This window comes from Panthera pardus, unplaced genomic scaffold (assembly GCF_024362965.1).
Source record: "Panthera pardus isolate Hobbes unplaced genomic scaffold, ASM2436296v1 HiC_scaffold_10, whole genome shotgun sequence".
NCBI lineage: Eukaryota > Metazoa > Chordata > Mammalia > Carnivora > Felidae > Panthera > Panthera pardus.
The window spans coordinates 66,588,687-66,609,017 of record NW_026526655.1 but is presented as its reverse complement, the minus strand read 5'-3'; the positions used below and the strand labels follow the sequence as shown (position 1 = coordinate 66,609,017).

Here is a 20,331-nt window from a genome sequence, read left to right as displayed (position 1 = left end):
CACGAACCATGACATCATGCCCTGAGCTGAAATCAAGAGTCAGTCACTTAACTGATTGAGCCACCCCAGTGCCACTGTAATATATGGATTTTAAAGAGCATTTAAACTCAGTAGGTTTGGCCTGGGTTTTAAAGTAGCAAATGAATAAGAGTGCAAGAGGGGCTGGGGAAGCAGAGTGTCTCTCAATGACTACATACCACACCAGAAACTGTGAGGAAGGGGAGAGAAGGCAACTGACTAGGATGAACTTGAGTATTTCCAATCTTCATTAGAAATGGCAGAGATGGGGAGCGCCTGGGTGGCTCAGTCGTTTAAGCGTCCGACTTCAGCTCAGGTCACAATCTCGCGGTCCGCGAGTTCGAGCCCCGCATCGGGCTCTGGGCTGATGGCTCAGAGCCTGGAGCCTGCTTCCGATTCTGTGTCTCCCTCTCTCTCTGCCCCTCCCCCGTTCATGCTGTGTCTCTCTCTGTCTCAAAAATAAATAAACGTTAAAAAAAAAGTTTTTTTTAATTAAAAAAAAAAAAAGAAATGGCAGAGATGGGCACCTGGCTGGCTCAGTTGGTTAAGCATCCAAGTTTGGCCCAGGTCATGATCTTACAGTTTGTGAGTTCGAGCCCCACGTTGGGCTCTGTGCTGACAGCTCAGAACCTGGAGCCTGCTTCAGATTCTGTGTCTCCCTCTCTCTCTCTGCCCGTCCCCCACTCACACTCTGTCTCTCTTCCTCTCTCTCTCAAAAATAAATAAACATTAAAAATTTTTAAAGAGAAATGGCAGAGATGACAGTGGGGAGGTGAGGAGAAAACCTTGCCAGATCACTTCAACATTAAAATGATACTTTGAGGGACGCCTGGGTGGCTCAGTCAGTTAAGCGTCCGGTTTTGACTCAGGTCATGATCTCACAGTCCTTGAGTTCGAGCCCCGCGTCCGGCACTGTGCTGACAGCTTGGAGCCTGGAGCCTGCTTCGGATTCTGTGTCTCCCTCTCTCTCTGCCCCTCCCCTGCTCATACTTTGTCTTTCTCTCTCTTAAAAGTAAATAAACATTAAGAAAAAAAAAATTTAATAAAAAAAATGATATTTTGAAATCTGGATTAGGGCCCCTGTGGGTTCCTCAACAAAAGTGAAAACAGTATGTAGCTCTGTGTGAAGAGGTTTTAGATTCTTAATTGAATTTTTATCTTGAAATGAAATTCTTTATTGTAGTTTAAATATATAGGAATAAGAGACACAGATCATATTTCTAAGAGCACTTCTATTTGGAATAATCATCATCTATAGTTTGATTTTTAAAAATTTTTAGATTCCAACTGGTAATTCATGTTCCCCGAACAGTTTTCATTGATATGTTAGCAGCCATTTATATTTTTAAAAAATCAAACTCTGTTGATATAAAATGAAAGTGTTTTCATTATTTTTTGATGTTAACCACTTACACAAGGGAGCATAATTTAAGAACACAGAGATTAAATAGGAAGGAAATATTAAATGAGTCACGTTAACCAAGTCCTGGGTGTTCTCCATGGGCTGTGGAGTCAAATCTTGATAAGGTTCACATAGGCCAAGAATTAGTGAAAACAAATCTAAATGACACAAGGTGACAAGATGGGAAAAGTAATGCCTCTTGTTTGTTAATGCAGCTTTACCTATCACAGAAGATTGAGTATGTGCTAGGTAATTACGCATTTGAATCTCCTAGAAAATCAGATCTTCACAGAAGAAAGCTGTTTCTGTTAGCAAATAAGAATTAACAAAAATGATAATAGCAATCAGTCAGAGTAACATCCTAGTACAGCACATTACAGAAACATGGAAACAGCTTAACCAAGACACACATAAAGAAATGCCAACAAAGTAGGGGCGCCTGGGTGGCGCAGTCGGTTAAGCGTCCGACTTCAGCCAGGTCACGATCTCGCGGTCCGTGAGTTCGAGCCCCGCGGTCCGTGAGTTCGAGCCCCGCGTCCGGCTCTGGGCTGATGGCTCGGAGCCTGGAGCCTGCTTCCGATTCTGTGTCTCCCTCTCTCTCTGCCCCTCCCCCATTCATGCTCTGTCTCTCTCTGTCCCAAAAATAAATTAAAAAAAAAAAAAAAGAAGAAATGCCAACAAAGGAAATGCATTGCAGATCACACTGAGAAACAAAACCCAATAAAGGGGGAGGCCCGTCTTTGCAAGAACACAGATTTAAGCTCTGAATTATTCAGAAAAATATAATTAGTGGCTTTTAAAAACGCAGTTTAGAGACCCACTGTAATAGACTTTAATACCTACTTGCTACTGGGTTGTTTCCTCTTCTTGAGGGCAAAGACCAGTCTTCTACCTGTTTTAGAGTAACTTGTTCTACAAATGTTGTGCAAGACGAGCAGACGTTTTTAATAAATCTTAACTTGATGAATGAGGCATGTCTTGCAATACGAATAGTACGTGACGCTGGACATCACATGACCACACCTGAGCCAGTGGTTCTTGAAGTTCGCTTTGTTATCAAGTGCTTTGTATTATAAGCATGTTTCCGGAATGAATTATGCTCACAAACCAATGTTTTATTGTATTCAGAGTTTTCCGGTTTGTGATTTTGGGTCAATAATAAATATTTTTATCTAAACGTTGGAATTTTTCCTATGAAGACAAGAGAATGATGTCTGATGTCACCAGAGTATTTTAACTGTGTAATAAATGAACTGTTGTTAAGATAAAGAATAGCATGGTGATGATTACAATTAATGAAGTTTATGAAGTAACAAATTTAAAAATTAAAGAATCAAAATAGCCTCTATATTTAAAATAAGCCCTTACAGAGCTTCTACATTTATTCCTGTGCTGTTTCTCAGGATATGTTTCTTGCTCCTATTCAGAGAAAAACGTCTGTTTCTAAGTGCTTCTTTATGAAGGAATCTCAGTGTGCTGATATAACAGTGAGAAGTAAAATACTGATTCAGGGTTTACTGATGGATGAAATTCATTTAGAACGGACATATTAATAGAAGCAGAATAGTTATGGGTATAGGAGACATAGCTGTCCACATGAGCTATGATGCAGAAGGTATTGCTTTGGGCATGGGTTCACATGAACTCCTTTGAGGGCCAAGTTTATTGTTTCAGTGGCCCATTGGCGAGAGCCTGCCGGCACTGCCCTCTGCTCCTTGTCTTTTGGATAGCATGCTGACCTGACTGATGACTTCATATCAAGCCCTCATTCTTGGAATGTTCTGTAGAGTGACCATGTTTGGAATCCCAATAGCACAGTGCAGCACAATGTTATTTCCTAGTTCATGGTTTTGCTGGCGCCCAAAAGACAGAGTCGTTATTTCAAGGACACGTTTGCTGATTTAGGTGGCAGTGGCTTCCACTAAGATGCTATCACCTCTGAACAAGGACACATTTATTCCACCATCAGAGCTGTCCATCACGAACCGAGTCTAAAGATAGCTTTCACTGGTGAGCCTCTGTAACCTTTGGTCTTTTTCACATCGTACTGGCTAAAAACTCTAACAACTATAGCTCCTTACATTAGGAGGTTAAAAGTTCCAATTAAGTCTTCTGTTACCAGTACATTTAAAAGCCTATCATTTGGATGTCTTCCTTTTTCTTTCCTGTGACTTCTCTAAAGAGAAAAATAAAAGGAAATAATATGACCCACAAACATTTATGGATTACGGGGACATGATGTTTTATACTAGTTTTATTCTTGGGGCACCTGGGTGGCTCGGTCAGTTAAGCTTCCGACTTCGGCTCAGGTCATGATCTCATGGTTCGTGGGCTTGAACCCTGTCTCGGGCTCTGTGCTGACAGCTCAGAGCCTGGAGCCTGCTTCTTATTCTGTGTCTCCCTCTCTGCCCCTTCTGCTGCTCACACTCTATGTCTCTCAAAAATAGGTAAACATTAAAAGAATTATAATAGTTTTATTCTTATCAAGTGTAAAAGTAGGGAGTTGAGCCCCTGCCGATGCTAAGTCTATTTGCTGCTTTGTATTTCTAGATGACCAAGAATGGCACAGTGGAATCTGAAGAAGCTAGCACTCTTACAGTGGATGACATTTCTGATGATGATATTGATTTAGACAACACGGAGGTAGATGAGTACTTCTTTCTACAACCCCTGCCAACAAAAAAACGGAGAGCACTGCTGCGGGCCTCTGGGGTGAAAAAGATTGATGTGGAAGAAAAGCATGAGCTGCGCGCCATCCGTCTATCGAGGGAGGACTGTGGCTGTGACTGCCGAGTGTTCTGTGATCCAGAAACGTGTACCTGCAGCCTGGCAGGCATTAAGTGCCAGGTAAGGACTTGGATTTCAAGGACTCCAAAGATGAGACATTATACACCACCCCCCATGTGACAGACAATGAAGTTTCTCACATATAGAAAAAAACTTTGGGACAAGGCAAGACATATGGTTCAAGGGAGAAAAACTAATTCAGGGACATTTATGGGTATACATAAGATGCTGACACGTATAAAACACAATGTGAGATCGACCGTAGCTAAGTCGATCAGAATTATTTCCTCCTGGATTCATTTATTGCACTAAGCTTATTGTGGGTTTTCGCAAGCACTCTGATCATGACATCTCTGACATTTGAGTTTGTATTTTCTGATCCAACTATGGGGTATCAAATGGTGGTAGGTGAGAGGCAGCATACATTGGTGGAAAAATTACAAGACTGGGACTTAAGAAAACGGAGTTCTACTCCTGGCTCTGCTTTTTGCCAGCTTTGTGAAATTGCCAAGTCAGGTAAACTTTCTGGGCTCGGTTTCCTCGTCTCAAGTGAAAGGGCTGGACTAGATCAGAGTTTGGCAAACTATATAGTTCACAGGCCAAATCGGGCCTGCCACACCTGTTTGTATAAGTAACATTTTAGTGAAGCCTGGTCACTTTGTGTTTCTTTGTTTGTTTTGGTGTTGTCCATGACTGTTTTCATGTTTTTACAGCAACAGTGAATAGTTGCCAGAGACACTTTATGGCCAACAAAGCCTAAGATAATTTATTCTCACCCTTTATTAAAAAGGGGGAAGAGAAAGAAAGAAAGAGGGAGAGAGAGAGAAAGAAAGAGAAGAAAGAAAGAAAAAAAGAAAGAAAGAAGAAAGAAAGGAAGGAAGGAAAGGAAAGAAAGAGAAAGAAAAGAATGGAAGGAGGGGGGAAAGAGTGGGAGAGAGAGGAAGGAAGAAAAGAAGGAAAGAGGGAGGGAGGAAAGAAGGAAGGAAGGAAGGAGGCAAGAAAGGAAAAAAGGAAAGGAAGAAAGGAGGGAAAGAAGAAGGGAAGGGAGGGAAGGAAGGAAAGGAGAGGAGAGGAAAGGAAAGGAAAAGGGAAAGGAAAGGAAAGAAAAAAGAAGAGAAAAGAAAAGATGCAAAAGAAGACTTTACCAACCCCTGGACTAGATTCTCAAGTTCCCATACATCTATACCATTGATGCCCCATGATTAGTTAGTTGTCTTTATTTTACGAGGAAACTTGGCTTTTTTTGATAAGAACAGCCACTCTGGCAGGCAAAAAGAGAGGATAGTTGTCATCAGCTAAACAGTTGCTTAAGGTGGATTAATAGAGAAGAAATTCATGAGTAAGAAAAAGCTATAGAATCTGGCTCTGACCTCTGCCTCTAGTTTTTACTGAATCCAGGATGACTGCTGGAGCCTGCCTTCTCCTCTGTAGTAAAGGAGATTCCCTGCACCTGGAGAAGGGGCAAGCAGGGCAAATTCTTCTGGGTGCCTGTGCTCTGATCTGCATATAGGTTAATTGGTAATATCTTGGGAGTGCCCTTGGATTGCTGATAACTCCGCCTATCACCTGACTGACGAGTTCGGTCCAGTGACGCTAGCTGAATGCAAACACTTAGGCGGCAGAGTCCAGTGTCTCTCATTCTGGGATATTGATTACATGAACATCCCTTTCCCTCAAGAAGCTTATAGTCTACTGGAGTGGGGAGGAGTGGGGGAAATCCAGGACCTAAATGCATGGGTCCACTAGTCACAGTCATAAATGTGCGTGACTGTCACAGCCCTGCAGTACACATTCGTGCACCATGTACCAAGGATCCAAACAAATGAAAAGAAAAACCAATGAGAACGAATTAGGCTGCGTGATACTAAGTGGTGTCAATCTGGACACCGCAGGCAAAAGAGTTCATTTTATAATAAGCAAAAGAGGAGGGGGGGATGGCTAGTATGGAAAATGTCATATAATTTAGATGATTAAAAATAGCAGGTGGGGATGCAGGGGGGTAAGTTTGTGTAGTTTAAAGTGGGCATGTGAGCCGGCATGCAGTAGAAGTGAAGGGAGCTTGGGGGAAAGAATGGACTTGGAAAAAATGGGAGCAAAAATAATCGGATGGAGAGAAGGGAGGGGAGGAGGGGAGGGGAGAATGGAGAAAGAAGGAAGCACGGGCTGGGTCAATGAACTAAAACTCCACACTTAAACAACCATAGCACATTTGTATCTTGAATATAGGTTTTAAAGCTATAGGTTAACTGTTACGTTTGAAGTCTTCACTTCCCCTTTGCAAAGTCTCTTTGCAGTCTCATTGTCATTGGTTCCGGCACAAGTGGGATTAAGCAATCCCAGATTCGAAGGGGTTGCCCGGAGGTACCGGATTTTTATTTGGCTTGTAAGAGTTCCGTGGGGCTAATCTGTGTTCTTCCTTCCAAGGTGGATCGAATGTCTTTCCCATGTGGCTGCACTAAAGAAGGATGTAGTAACACAGCAGGTAGAATTGAATTTAATCCTATCCGTGTCCGGACTCACTTTTTGCACACAATAATGAAACTTGAACTGGAGAAAAACCGAGAGCAGCAAATCCCCGCGCTGAACGGCTGCCACGGTGAGATAAGCGCTCCCAGTAGCTCCATGGGCCCCGTCGCGCACTCCGTAGAGTATTCCATCGCGGACAACTTTGAGATTGAAACCGAGCCCCAGGCCGCAGTGCTGCACCTGCAGTCGGCCGAGGAACTAGACTGCCAGGGAGAGGAGGAGGAGGAGGAGGAGGACGGCAGCAGCTTCTGCAGCGGCGTCACCGACTCCAGCACACAGAGCTTGGCCCCCAGCGAGTCAGACGAGGAGGAGGAGGAGGAGGAAGAGGAGGAGGAGGACGACGACGACGACGACGATGACGACGAGAAGGGGGACAGCTTCGTGGAAGGCTTGGGGACCCATGCGGAAGTCGTGCCTCTTCCTTCCGTCCTCTGCTATTCCGACGGCACGGCGGTTCACGAGAGCCACGCGAAAAACGCTTCTTTTTATGCCAACTCGTCGACCCTGTATTACCAAATAGACAGCCACATTCCAGGAACTCCTAACCAGATCTCCGACAGCTATGCCGAAAGAGATCCTGTTAAGAACGGTACCCTGTCGCTGGTGCCTTACACCATGACCCCGGAGCAATTTGTGGACTATGCCCGGCAAGCGGAAGAGGCCTACGGCCCCTCCCACTACCCCGCCACCAACCCCTCGGTCATCGTGTGCTGCTCCTCTGCGGAGAGTGACGGCGGCGTGCCCTGCAGTAGCTTGTATCCCGAGCACAGGTCCAGTCATCCGCAGGTGGAATTTCACTCGTACTTGAAAGGCCCCTCCCAGGAAGGGTTTGTCTCTACACTGAATGGTGACAGTCACATTGCCGAGCACCCCGCTGAAAGTTCTTTGAGCCTGGCGGAGAAAAGCAGATTGCACGAAGAGTGCATCAAATCACCCGTGGTGGAGACCGTCCCTGTTTAGTAGCGTAAATTATTCTAGGACCAACTCTTCTCTTATTTAAAAGCACTGTATTTAATTGGATTTCCTGGGCCCATGGTTGTTTAAACTGAGGACCAAGAAAACCCGGACTGTGGTGAATCTTCCAGACTGTATTTTGTTTTCTCCTTTCAGGCCACACGACTGTGGCGTTGCACAAATACAGTCTCTGTGAGGATTTTAAAAGATTTCAGACTGTTTTGATAGAAAATGCTAATTAAAAAAAAAAAAAAAAAAGCATATCTCACAGTTGCCTACCTGTCAAACTGTGTGAAACCTGCCAAGCTGTGTAGATCAGAGCTTCAAGTTCTGGATTATCGGGCCTGTGCAAGATTGTTGACTAAGACTGGGAAATAATAAGATTTAGAGTCCTAATTTTCGATAAATCTGAAGATGACGGTGACTTTTTAATGTAAAAGTAATTACTGTAAGAAAAAGAGTTAATCGTTCCATGTGTATTTTATTTATGGTAGTTAGGAGTCATGTTTTGATGAAAATGAACAGCAGCATGTTCTTTTAAGCTGAAGATGCATAGTTAGCACCACTGAGCATGCCCACATGGATTGCATCTGGAATCCATTCACGTTTTTATGATCATGACTGATCAGATTTGCAAATACTTTCTTAAGGGTGAAATAGGCCTATTTTTGCTATTTTGGACAAATAAATGAGTCTATATGTGCAGGTCCTTACACAGTTTTCTCTAAAGTTAAGAGTTAGGACAATCCTCTGGTGAGGGTCTAGTTCACTGCCCTCCCTCAGTTGACTCCAGAGATGGAGGTGGAAGGAATTGCCTTTCTTTTTAAAACAGCATCATCTTGGTTCTTAGCTTGGACACAGCACCTTTAAACTCTACTCCCCTACATCAAAATGCACTTTAGTGCCCCTTCATGGTACCTTGTGAGGGGTGGGGACTGAGAACTCTTTGAGATGAAAAATTTAGAAAAAAATTTTTTTAATCTGTAACTATTATAAGGTTCATAGAATTAATATAGAGGAATCATCCAATGATAACTTTACGAAGGGAAAATGACCTATTTTCCTTCGCCACTCTGAAGACCTAACTCGGTAAAAGCAGAGGAGGCAGAGGAAACATGGAAGAGACACATCCTCAGCAACCAGCCTTTTCTACAGCGTGATCAATCCATCTCTACAAGATGAGTATGTAAGGAGATTTCCTTTTAGTGACTAGCCGATTGAAGGGGGGGCCTCTACCCAAATACTCAACTAGGCCTTACTTTTCTGAAGCATTTTGATTTCTCTTGCCTGGGACAATTAGCAGAACAGTCCAGAATGCATTGAATACTTCCTAATTACCTCACGTTCTCTTATTAAAGGGGACAGATAGAAATAAAACATGCACTCCCCACCTTTAGATTATCTGCACTTGGTTCGTCGGAGGACTTCTAAGATCCCGTTTTCCTGTACATTAATTTAGGTAACTAAATAGTGTGTTCTACCTTTTTTTTTCCCAATGCAATATGACTATGCTAAATCCGTTTCATATTTTTGACCTTCTGTTGTTACACCGTTTCACATTTTCTGCCTCTTTGAAATGTGGACATGCCTTGCTATTCAGTGACTGCATCGCTAATTCTTATGTCTTTTAGATTTAGATGTTTAGAAATAGGGATATAAATATATTGTAGATCTCGATTCCTTAAAAATTACTATTTTATTTAATTGAACTTAAAAATGTTTGATCTAGAGAAAGTCCTCCAATGGAAAAGTTTCTACTAAAACTTGATTTGGGGAAAACATGTTTACTTGGTAGCTCTTCCAATGTGCAGTTGGCTCCTGCCCTTTCTCTCCCCCACCACAGGGCCAAATTTATAACCGTTCATACTAACATTAAAGGAACTTTGGGTTTGTCCCTACGGAAGTAGCAGTAATGAGGGCAGGGATGTTCCTTTTGAATGATAAGCCCTTTGGGCTAATCAGTTTGAGTTTAGCTCCGATCTCGGTAGTGTATCTCATGTTGTCTACAAAGTTACACTTTTTAGTGCTTGATTTCCAAAATTGTTTCTTTTACCAATACAATCTAAAGAGCACCGGCCCAAAGAAAAATGACAAAAGCCTATTGTTCTTCATGTAGGCATGTGAAAAAAAAAAATCACACGTGCTGTATTTGCTGGACCCTACAAGCCCTTGAAGGATTTACCCGTGAAGCAGTCAGCTTCTTGGAACACAGACTGTGGCAGAATGGGGAAAAAGTGACTCTGGGTGGGGCAAAGGTGAAGGGTAGAATGTCAGTCCAGTTTCTGAAAGGATAGATATTTAATTTAGTCCAGCTTTATATTCACTGGAAGGTCGACGCCTACTTGCTTATGTTTGGCTAGGTCTCTGTTTTGTAGCTTCATTTCCAAAAGGATGCTTAACCTTGAAACGGACAAATAAAAAAATCAGAGCTCTCTCCCTATTTTTTCCAATTGGGGTTGAAAGTCACTGTGCACAGAAGGATTAACCTTCCAAGCATGAATTCCATTCCAGATTCACATATATGTATAACCTAACCCCTAAACATCTCCCACAAACTACGTACACAAATTACCTATTAAAACACTCCCTTATAACACAAATGCACACACACACACGCACATACACACACTCACACAAACACACGCTAGATGTATATCACACCCTGGAGAATGAGAGATTTTAGGCAATGGCCAGTAATGAATGCTGTATGTTTTTCCCATCCTAGAATCTGATTGGGTTTTATGATCTAAAAATAAGGTCTAGAAAAGAGGATGATTTGTAAAGCTATAGTTTGAAAATGTTGGGTCAAAGTTGCGTATAATACTAATGATGGAATCGTTTCATTGTTACTTCCTTTCCCAGAAAAGCTGAGAGAGCACAGTGTTCCATCTGACTTTTTTTTTTCCATTAATAGCCCTTCTATTCAACAAAAACTGCCCACATGCCAGGAGAGCGCTGCCGTTTTTTCTAAGCTTTTTAAAATGGGGATCAAGCTAGATGCAGCCAGTTGGGATACTTAAGATCTTTATACTAAGACACAATGACACCTGACCTTCAGCTGTTGTATTTCCCCCGTAGTATATCTAACCAAATTATTGTCTTTTTTTTTTTGACACACAGCTTTTTAGTTGTTCCCTGCCAATGGCAAAGCTTCGTGCTTTGGTCCTGTTGTTTTAGCATCAGCCCTATACTTTTTATTAGGGCTTAAATCCCAGTTATAATCCTGGCCAGATTGATGTGCAAATCAAGTGGCTGGAGCAGCTTGCCTTTCCTTTGTCATCCTAGGTTTCCTTTGGGAGAAAGAATCACTGAAAGGGATTAACCTAAATTCCCCACCCCCCATCTCTTAGTCCTTGATTATTAAGACATAAGTAAAATTTGTTCGTGTCTTTTGTTAGTTGGGTAATATAGGTACTTTTCAAAAATCAGTCTTTTCTTTGTGATAAAACTATATTTTCCCAGTGCTCCAGCCACATATGAAATGTGAAATTAATATTTATTAGAGTCATAAGATCTTCACAAACATATATGGCCCAGCAATAACCCTTCCCCCCTCCCAAAAAAAAAAAACAAACTAGGAGTTATAGAAACATTGGCCACAAAACAATCAAGAAGCAAAGAGATGATAAGTGGTTCTTTATATTTTTGCACTCTAACAGGTGACTTGTAGGCAAAATTCTGGTTGGGTTATCATTAAACAGGAAAATACATCATGATTTATTCCCTAGAAGTTTGATACATCATTGGCTCTTTGATCAAACTTCTGATATTGCACAAATTTATAATCCTTTGGTCTTAATACTTAGAATTTACTAAGTATCAACTCTGTCTTTCAACAAATATTTATAGAATGCTGACTGTTAGAAGAAGTGTTCTAAGTGGTAAAAAGAGGCGGTAAAACACTCCACATTCTAAGAGATCATGATGACGAAGAGGAGTGGCATGAAATAATCAAGCCTCACTGTAATTCTTTTAACGTGTGCTTTTATAATGTGATCTTAGAAAAAGTGAAATCAATTCTTGTCTCATTGTGTGCAAACTGTAACTAAAAGGATACTTCTTTTTCCTAAATTAATGCAACTCACTGGATGATCTTTTTTCCTCTTCCCCTATCCGAAATTTCTGAATTAAATAGACTCAGCTAGAAGAACTGAATCGAATGAAAAAGAGATTTTCAGCTAATTGCTTCTTCGGTGTTAGGTCTCTATAAGTGAGACTAAATTTATACTAGCAAACTCCTACCAGATAGTTTCAAGAGCTGGTTGACTCATACATAAACCAGGAAACATTTCAGGAAAACTTTGAGACAATGATGTGGAACACAATCACTTTTACTTCTATTTATATACAGCTTAAAAAATTAGCAAAACCATAGTTCCAAATTCCAAAGGTATTGCCTTGTATAGCCTGTAGAAAAGAGAGGTCATTCAACCCACCTCACTTGTAGCTGGGGTTACAAAACCATCGCCAGCAGGTGGAAAGTGGACATTCTCAGAAGTCAGAGACTACTTTTCAAAAAGGTACCATGAAGCCGTCCATTTCTCCAGATAGGACTAAAAACGACATCTGTTCCTTATTCTCTCACAGAAGAGTCATTACTGTAGTCAGTGTATAAAATACCAACCTTGAGTGGGAAGTACCTTCTTGCTTTCAAAGGCAAGACTTGACTGTAGTTTGAAACCAGAGCTATGTATTCTTACCACAACCAACATGGGAAGTTTAAAGCCTTAATCACTCTTAGTTCTAACACAAATTTGCAACTTCTGATTACATTATTCTTTCTGAGATCTGCTAACTTGTGCTCAAGTAACTCATATGCCTAAGCCAAATACCACAGCTTTGCACAAATACCACTGCTCAACAGATGTTTTCTGTACCATTAAAGCATTTAATTGACTTAATTTAACTGAATATCAGCAATTTAAAAGCCCACTAAAATTATGAAAGTGTCAGGGCGGGATGAGAATGGAATATAAGCATAATAAATAAGTGGTGGTGTCTCCCAGGAACCATAAAGTTTCAGCAAAGCTGAACAGCTAGAAGTTTAACCAGAAAACTAGATGGCAGATGGCAGCCTGAAACCTAGAAGGGACAGTGACAATGTGGAAACTCAGAGGCCAGTTGGTGTTCATATGGGCTGTCCACCAACCTCATCGATTACGTCTTCCTATCTAAAAATCATTTGATGCTTGCTTTAAAAAATAAAAGCACTGAGCTGTAATATGCTAAAGAAACTATTTTTAAGATTTAGACACATTTTATATTAAAATGACTGACAGACTATTGTCAAAAGTGATGAATATGGAAATAAAAGAGCTCTTTAATATTTTACCTGTCAAATCTGCATATTTAATGTGACTTTTTAAAATAGTCACTTCTAAGTTTCACTTCAACTGCTCTCAGCTTTCATACTAGACCATGAGACCCCCTTCCAACCAACCAGTGAAAGTGGGGGAGGGGGTTCGTTTGTTTTCTTTCTTATCAGAAATTCACATTCAAAAGTTGGTATGACCTGGGTTTTGCCTGGTGAGTGGTCTTGGGGTCAGTCTATCTAACTTGGCGCGCTGCCTGACGGTGGTAATTCAGACAGAATAATTGGAAGCAGGAAGGTGAATACGACCAGATTCAAAGCCTAAAACAGTTCATTCTTTATATGCAATTACTGTAATCTAATTAACATATAGCCTGGAGTTTTAGTAAATACAGGTACATGTAGCTTTCATGGAAAATGAAGTAATTTCAAAAATGTAAGTCATATCGTTGACTACTTTCTTTCACTCGTGATAAATACATACAGGGTAAAATTGTTTCTTCTTTGATACTTTATACTTGCTTATAATTCAAGAAAAGCCAACTCTAGTGTGTCATTTTATTTTATCTCATAAGTTTCTGGCAGAACTAAAGTTTCAAGAGAATATGACAGAATTTATTTTGGACAATATTTGCATTGAATGTGCTAATGATGTCATTCCTTTCTTTGGATTACTCACTACCACAGTGATAATCAAATCAGTTCAATAACTCATTTTAGTGACATGTATGAGGCCATTTAAATATTCTAAGATAATGTATATTGATTCAAAGGATTTAGGAAAAGACAAATTTATGGTAGAAATTTGCCTTGCCTGTGTCTAAGTTAATTTATGTGACCTGATTGAATGCTTCTAGTTGTAATTTTGGAATAACTTTTTTGTTAGCTATCCCTTTCCTTCTGCTTTTGGCTTTCTCCTAATATTTTTATCTGACTTGGGAGGATCTTAAAAGTTATTTATCAATGAGTATTTGGAAGAAAACTGATTTAGAAAATATCTCTTTAAAAATTATCCAGGAGCTTCTGTCACCAGAGATCTTTATCAAGTCTTACTGCCATGCTAGGTAAGACCACAAACACCCTTGTCAGGGATGTGGCCACCAAAAATGGTTTTGCTGTTGTCTCTACATGGGAAACCTATTAAAAACTAGGTAGAATTTTTCAACTTTAACACAATTTATCCAATTTTGTTTTGCTTCTCCTTTTTATGTCGGTCACCAGGCTTTTCTTCTTAGCTGCAAAGAAAGCCACCCATCTTTAAAACAAATTCAAAGATCTATATGCCACTTTGAAATTGTATTTAAATATAAAAGGAAAAGAAGGAATAAAATAAAACCAAAATCTGAATTCCCCTAAAGAGGGAAAACCTAAATATCAAAACCTAAGAAATGAATTGCCTGAGGTTATTATTTTTTTAATTAAGTGTTGATCCTCAGATGATGTAATGATACCCAAATAATATCTGAACTTGATAGATTTTACATTTTAGTAGTTGGCACAGTGAATTTTTTTGTGCCATAATCAAATAGCCTCCACTGCCAAAGGTTATGGTCTGAATCTTGATTCATTAGGGACTAGTCATGCTAAATGGGTATCTTAGACTAGTTTAATCTTTTCAAGGATACTCACAATGGCCAACTGCGTCTGAATAATGAAAAGTTTGAGATTCTTGTGTATTCTTCAAATTTTATAGTCCTGAGACTAGAAGAGATCTCCTGAGGTCATCTGGCTCATCCATCTCTCTCCAGGGAGGACTGTCATTCAGGCATGCCCCACAGGATAGATACCCATCTATTCTTAACATCTCTAGGGAAAGCGGTTTCCTTGGCAACACAATCCAGTTCTCTTGGGGTTTTCTCACAATAAGAAAATATCTTGGCCAGTCTTTGTGGGCTAGGCACCTGGCAACAGTTGTGGTGATTTGGGCCATTGTACTGGCAGACTCAAAGGACATTGGGTTTTCCCTTACTTTGATGATTACTGTATTTGATGACTCCATAAGTCTCCCAAGAAATCAGATTTTTAAAAACTACAGATATGAGTATTGAGACAATGCTCAATAATATAACCTGCCTCCAACAAATATGACAGTCATTGTTTTTTCTTTTTATTTTATTTTTATTTTATCTGTGTTCACCATTGCCGTAATGTCAGGACGTAATGTCAAGAAAATGACTATTTCAGATCCCCAGTGACAGACATCAGAGTTAGGACCAAATGACTTGACTTGCTTAATTTTCTGAGAAGTTACAATTACATAAGAGAGCATTTTCTACCTTCTTGCTTCTAAATAAGTACCTTCTTGTTAATCTTTCTTTACCCTAAAATGACAAATGAGAATCTCAAGCTTTTCCACTCCTTCTGGGGAAGATGTGACTAGTTTTGGAGAGTCTGCTGTGGCATAAAATGCCTCCAGAGAATTACTCAGCCACCATTTGATCCCAGCCTTTGTCCCCGTGCTATTTAAACAATAGTTGCCTGCCTTCTCAGGGATCAGCAGAATTCTGAATTAAAAGTTTGTCACCTTGACAAGGCCTGAAATCGAAGGGAGGAGTCTGGGAGGAGGGTGATTTTTTTTTTTTTTCCTGATTACATCACTTGACCCAAGCACCCAAGCACTGCAGCTTTCAGAGCATCTTCTGTTTGCTCAGAGTTGTTTCCAACTCAGAGTCAGAACTAACTGGAAGATGAGGAGCACTCCTGAAACCAATGTTTCTTTTCTCCATGGGATTTTTTTCAATCCAGATACAGCTGCTTATCTCCCCAACTCGGATGCTCTTGTGAAATGACAGCCACATCAGTGTGGTTGTTCCCCACAAAAACTACTAGGGGAAATAACCCTTTTTGCTTTAAAAAAAAAGCTATAGAATGTTTATGTAAAGAATGTTGAATAATTTGGCCCATGTTTTAATTGACTCTAGACACCTCTATGGAAATAAGTCTGAGGCGTAGTTTGTGAAACATGTTTCAAAAGTGTTTGATGTAAAATAAATGCTAGACATTTACAGTACAGACATAGTTTAAAAAATTAAAAACCTGTAGATTACAACTCTGTTCCTAAGAACCTCAGCCTTTATTGTGTCTTAGTAAAGTTGATCTGCTTTCATTTTAGTTTATTGCATTTCTGGTGTAATAGCCTCTTAAGATAGAACTATTAATACATATGTACTGGTTAATGCCTGTTAATGCAGAAAATGGCACTTTGTTATTTCAATGTGTTTCCCTCAGTGTCACAGGGTATATCAATTTGATAGGAAAAGGTCATTTGACATTGGTCAAAAATGCATTTTCCCCATTTAAAATATATATGTATGATTGGTTGCGTAGACAAATGGCACCTTTTGCAGTATCTTTATCTTGATCATAGTCGTAGATGTCAACTGTGTCTCCACTTTCCAGCTGCCATAGAAATTTGGAACATTTGCAAATTCTGGTGAAATCGAGTGAGCTGAATGTAATGGTAGATCAAATAATCCAAAGGACTTGAGTGTTATCCTTCAGTCTGTGTTGAACCATTCGGACATTGGGAATGGTCTTTACACAAGGGAAGTCTTTTGAGAGTGTTTTTTGGTTTGGTTTGTTTTTTTGTTTTTTTGCTGACAAAAAAACAATTTAAAAACTCAGTGAGGTAAACTCACTGTAACATATTTTTTGACATTGTGATTGGTTTTATCTCTTAGTTGATTTCTGTTACGACTTTTACTCAACTTCAACAGTATTTCAATAGACATTTTATTACTGTTATGTCCAATTTAATCACTTAGAAAGGTTGAAAGGGAAAAAAATCAAACAACAGTTCATACATACAATCACTTTACACTAAAACGTCATATTGTGTGTCACACAGTTTCTAGATTGATTTCTCTTGTGTATAAGTTATAACATCAAAGATGCCAAAGGGTATATTAAATAAGCTACAATAATATTCAACAGAACTTAACCTGGACCTTATGTTGTAATAATTTATTCATATTAGATGTAGTCTTCTGTATTTATATTTTCAGTATTTATTATGAATGACATGGAAATTCGTGTATTTATTGTGGCTTTTTATTGCAGTGTGTATATATATATATATATATCACAAATAAGCATTTTTAAGTCTTATCCTTAAGTTTCTTTTATTAGTGGCACTTGTATTATGCTGTACTTTTTATTATATATTGTACAATATCTTGTCCATTTGTTTGCAGCAGAGTAAAACCGGTTTCTAAGTTGTATCTACTGTTGCATTCTTTTACATGTCATGTAAGCCCTTTGTTCTTTCATACTGAGCTGTCACAAAACACATAATACCTCCCTCTGTGTAACAGATACAGTCTTGAAGGTTGTGTGAAACCAGTTCCTGTGAATGGCCTATTACATTATTATCATCTCAATGATGTGTTAACTTTTTATTTGATTGATCCCTAAGTGGAGACACACAACATTTTTCCTCCTCAACTATTCAGCTTCTTCATCAAGTAATGATGTGTAAACAAATGAAATTTGGGAGGATGTTTTGACAAAGGCAAACCCAGTCTCCTGTAAGTAGTATCCTGTAATACACCTGTTTGGTAGTAGTTTTGTTTCACTTTGCTTAAAGCAGAATCTGTCTGATTTGGTGTTTAGGCTATTTGTGTACACATAGGTGCATATAAATGCTACCTGTTTGGTAATGCTGAATTAAGGTAACCTTCTATTGGCAATAGAACGAAGAGAAAATGGAACCTTCCTTGTCTATTGTATGCGAGTCACAGTCCTCAAACGACTTGTTTTCTTACTTCTGGACACTAGATTTATATTTTTGAAAGTGCAATAATAATACGTGATTGTATGAACATCATACAAGCTCAAATTTGATCGTGTTGCTCCCTTACTTAAAGTATCTCCTGTGATTGTCCTTCCTCACTGCCACCAGATAAAATCCAAACCCTGTGAACACAAGGTCGCCTGAAATCTGGGTACAACAAGCGTTTCCACCCTTTTCGCTCATCAAATTCTCTCTCTTTATTGCCTGTTCATTTATTTTGAGACAGAGAGAACAAAAAAGAAAACACGAGCAGGGGAGGGGCAGAGAGAGAGGAGAGAGAGGATCCTGAGCAGTCTCCGCAGTAACAGTGCGGGGCTTGAGCTCGTGACCTGGGCCGAAATCGGGTTGGCTGCTTAACTGACTGAGCCACCAGGTACCCCCATCAAACTCTCTTTGCTTCTCAACCCTTCCTCTGCCCACAAGACAGACTGCTTAGACCTTGTCTGCTACTCCATTTTTCACCACTGCCTCTGTTCAGCACGCCCTTTTTGTCTAGAACATACACCCCACAGCCCTATCCTGACAGCATAATTCTAATGACCGTCTGCTTGTTTTTCAAGAGAAAACTCAAATGTGTCTTCCTTTCTGTTGATTCTGAGACTGGATTACCTGCTATTTTATACCCAATGCAGACATTTCCTTTCAAGTCCCACTGCACTCATTTATGTACCTACTCCCTCTACAGGACTCCTTGAGAACAGAAAATTTGTCTCTACTCGCCATATCTTTGGCTTTCAGTTTAGTGCCTGGAACATAATAGATACTTAAAATGTTTCCTGATATATTTGCAGTACAATAATGAAGGGTGCATTTATAAGAGTTCGGATGAGGGGAAGATGGCTGGCTGAAAGAGAGGAGAAGGAGTTAGATTCAAGGGGAGGGAAGATTTAAGCTGGTAAGAGACATTCCAGATTCTACTTTATGGTTCAGTCTGAGTCAGGACCAAGTCACCCCCTTCTGTGCAGAGCAGAGGGACATTGCTAAGAACAGACGATTTACCTTTGGAACAAATGAGCAATCAGATGAGAATCAATTCAGATACTACAAAGCTCTAAGGACCAGTCCAAAGAATCTGACTTGTATCCTTAGGGAAATAAGAAAATCTAAAAATATCATGGAATCAGAGTGGTTGCAGTACATAGTTGGTTTGGGAAGATGGGAATGCCAGAGTAAAAATCTCTGTAGTGATTGCAGTTCCTATTCTTCAAAAAATAGTTGTTGAGGACCTACTCTGTCCAGAACCCAGTGCTAGAGAATGAGGGGGCAATGGTGCACAAGACAGACAGGGTCCCTCTAGACAAACAAGGATAGAAGTTTGGTGATTATGGTGAAGAAAAGGTCAGTTATTTCAAAGCCTATTTAGGTGTGAGAGAGTAACAAGATTATGAGTTTAAATACTGTAGGTGAAGTAAGAGAAAGGATTTAAGAGCATAGATATATCATTTACAGAAGTTAGCAAGAAGGAAGACATGTTCCTCTTGGACGTTGCATTGATCCTGGAATACTTAATGAACATAACAAATGACAGAAGGAAATAGGAGTCCAGAGCTTAAATAAAGATATAAGATTGGTGAATAAGTGTTTGGTTAGAGGAGAATACAGGTTTCCCCTGCTATCTGAAAGTAGAGCATTCCCATGAAACCTTTCATAAGCTGGAATGGCAGGACATGAAGAAGTAATTGCCATTTCATAAAATCAAATACCTCTTCAGAGTTCTCTTGGTTATCAAAAACAGATACTAGTATAGGTCTTTCACAGAAATGACGTAGAACTTTCAGAGAGTGGGGGAAACCTGTATATATAGAGAAAAAAGAGTATGATGGAGAGGACGGAACATTTCAGAGGTGTTGCAGGTTGTGTTCTCCAGAAATGGATGCTGAGATGGAGGTTAGCAAGCCATGTGTTTATTAGGGAGCAATACTTGTGGAAGCTAGGGGCAGGAAGCAGATCAGGAAGAGGGAGAAATCAAGCTATGATGCAGACCCGACAAAGCCCCAGCCCGGCTACCCGCACTCGGTTGCTACAGAGCATAAGTGGCTCCTATGAGCCTGGTGGGCTGAAAATGACGGGACCGTTACAGAGAGTTGCAATCAGTCACTGGGTATAGTCCACCCCAGAAAGGGAGTGCTCTGGGGTGACTTGGCACTCTATAGTAGAGGAGCACTCTCAGAAGCTGGGAAAGTCCTTCTTTGAAGAGAAACCCTTGAAGCTGGCATAGCTCTATGTCTTCCACATTCCATCCTTCAGATCCCCTGCTTCATTTAAATTTCAGTAAGCAGGTCTTCCAGGATTCTGGAAAACTTAGAAGAGTTTGGTTAGTGGAATAAACTACAGCCCCTGCCACTCTAGCCGGTCTTAGAACCAGAACTGATACTCATCATCTCCATCTTTCACTATAAATTCTACATTCTCTTCAGCTTCAGCAACCACTTCTTCTGGTCTTGGTGGCTTACCTAGTGGTATGACCCAGACCCAAGAGGCATCTAAATGGTTATTCCTTCTGGCTCCCATTGTAGAACATCTTCCCTACCTCTTCTTGAT

The 20,331-nt window shown here is 40.1% G+C and overlaps 1 protein-coding gene across 3 annotated transcripts in view; it reads left to right on the top strand.

Annotated features, from left to right (window-relative positions):
- The window catches only part of CSRNP3 (cysteine and serine rich nuclear protein 3), a 212,192-nt gene extending 194,815 nt beyond the window's left edge, over window positions 1-17,377 (top strand). For all 3 annotated transcript variants that reach the window (XM_019458184.2, XM_019458191.2, XM_019458202.2), the window contains 2 exons: window positions 3,971-4,267; window positions 6,632-17,377. In XM_019458184.2, coding sequence (XP_019313729.2) covers window positions 3,971-4,267; window positions 6,632-7,693 — 1,359 coding nt within the window. In that variant the 3' untranslated portion in view covers window positions 7,694-17,377. The remainder of the gene's footprint in view (window positions 1-3,970; window positions 4,268-6,631) is intronic.
- Window positions 17,378-20,331: the final 2,954 nt, after the last annotated feature.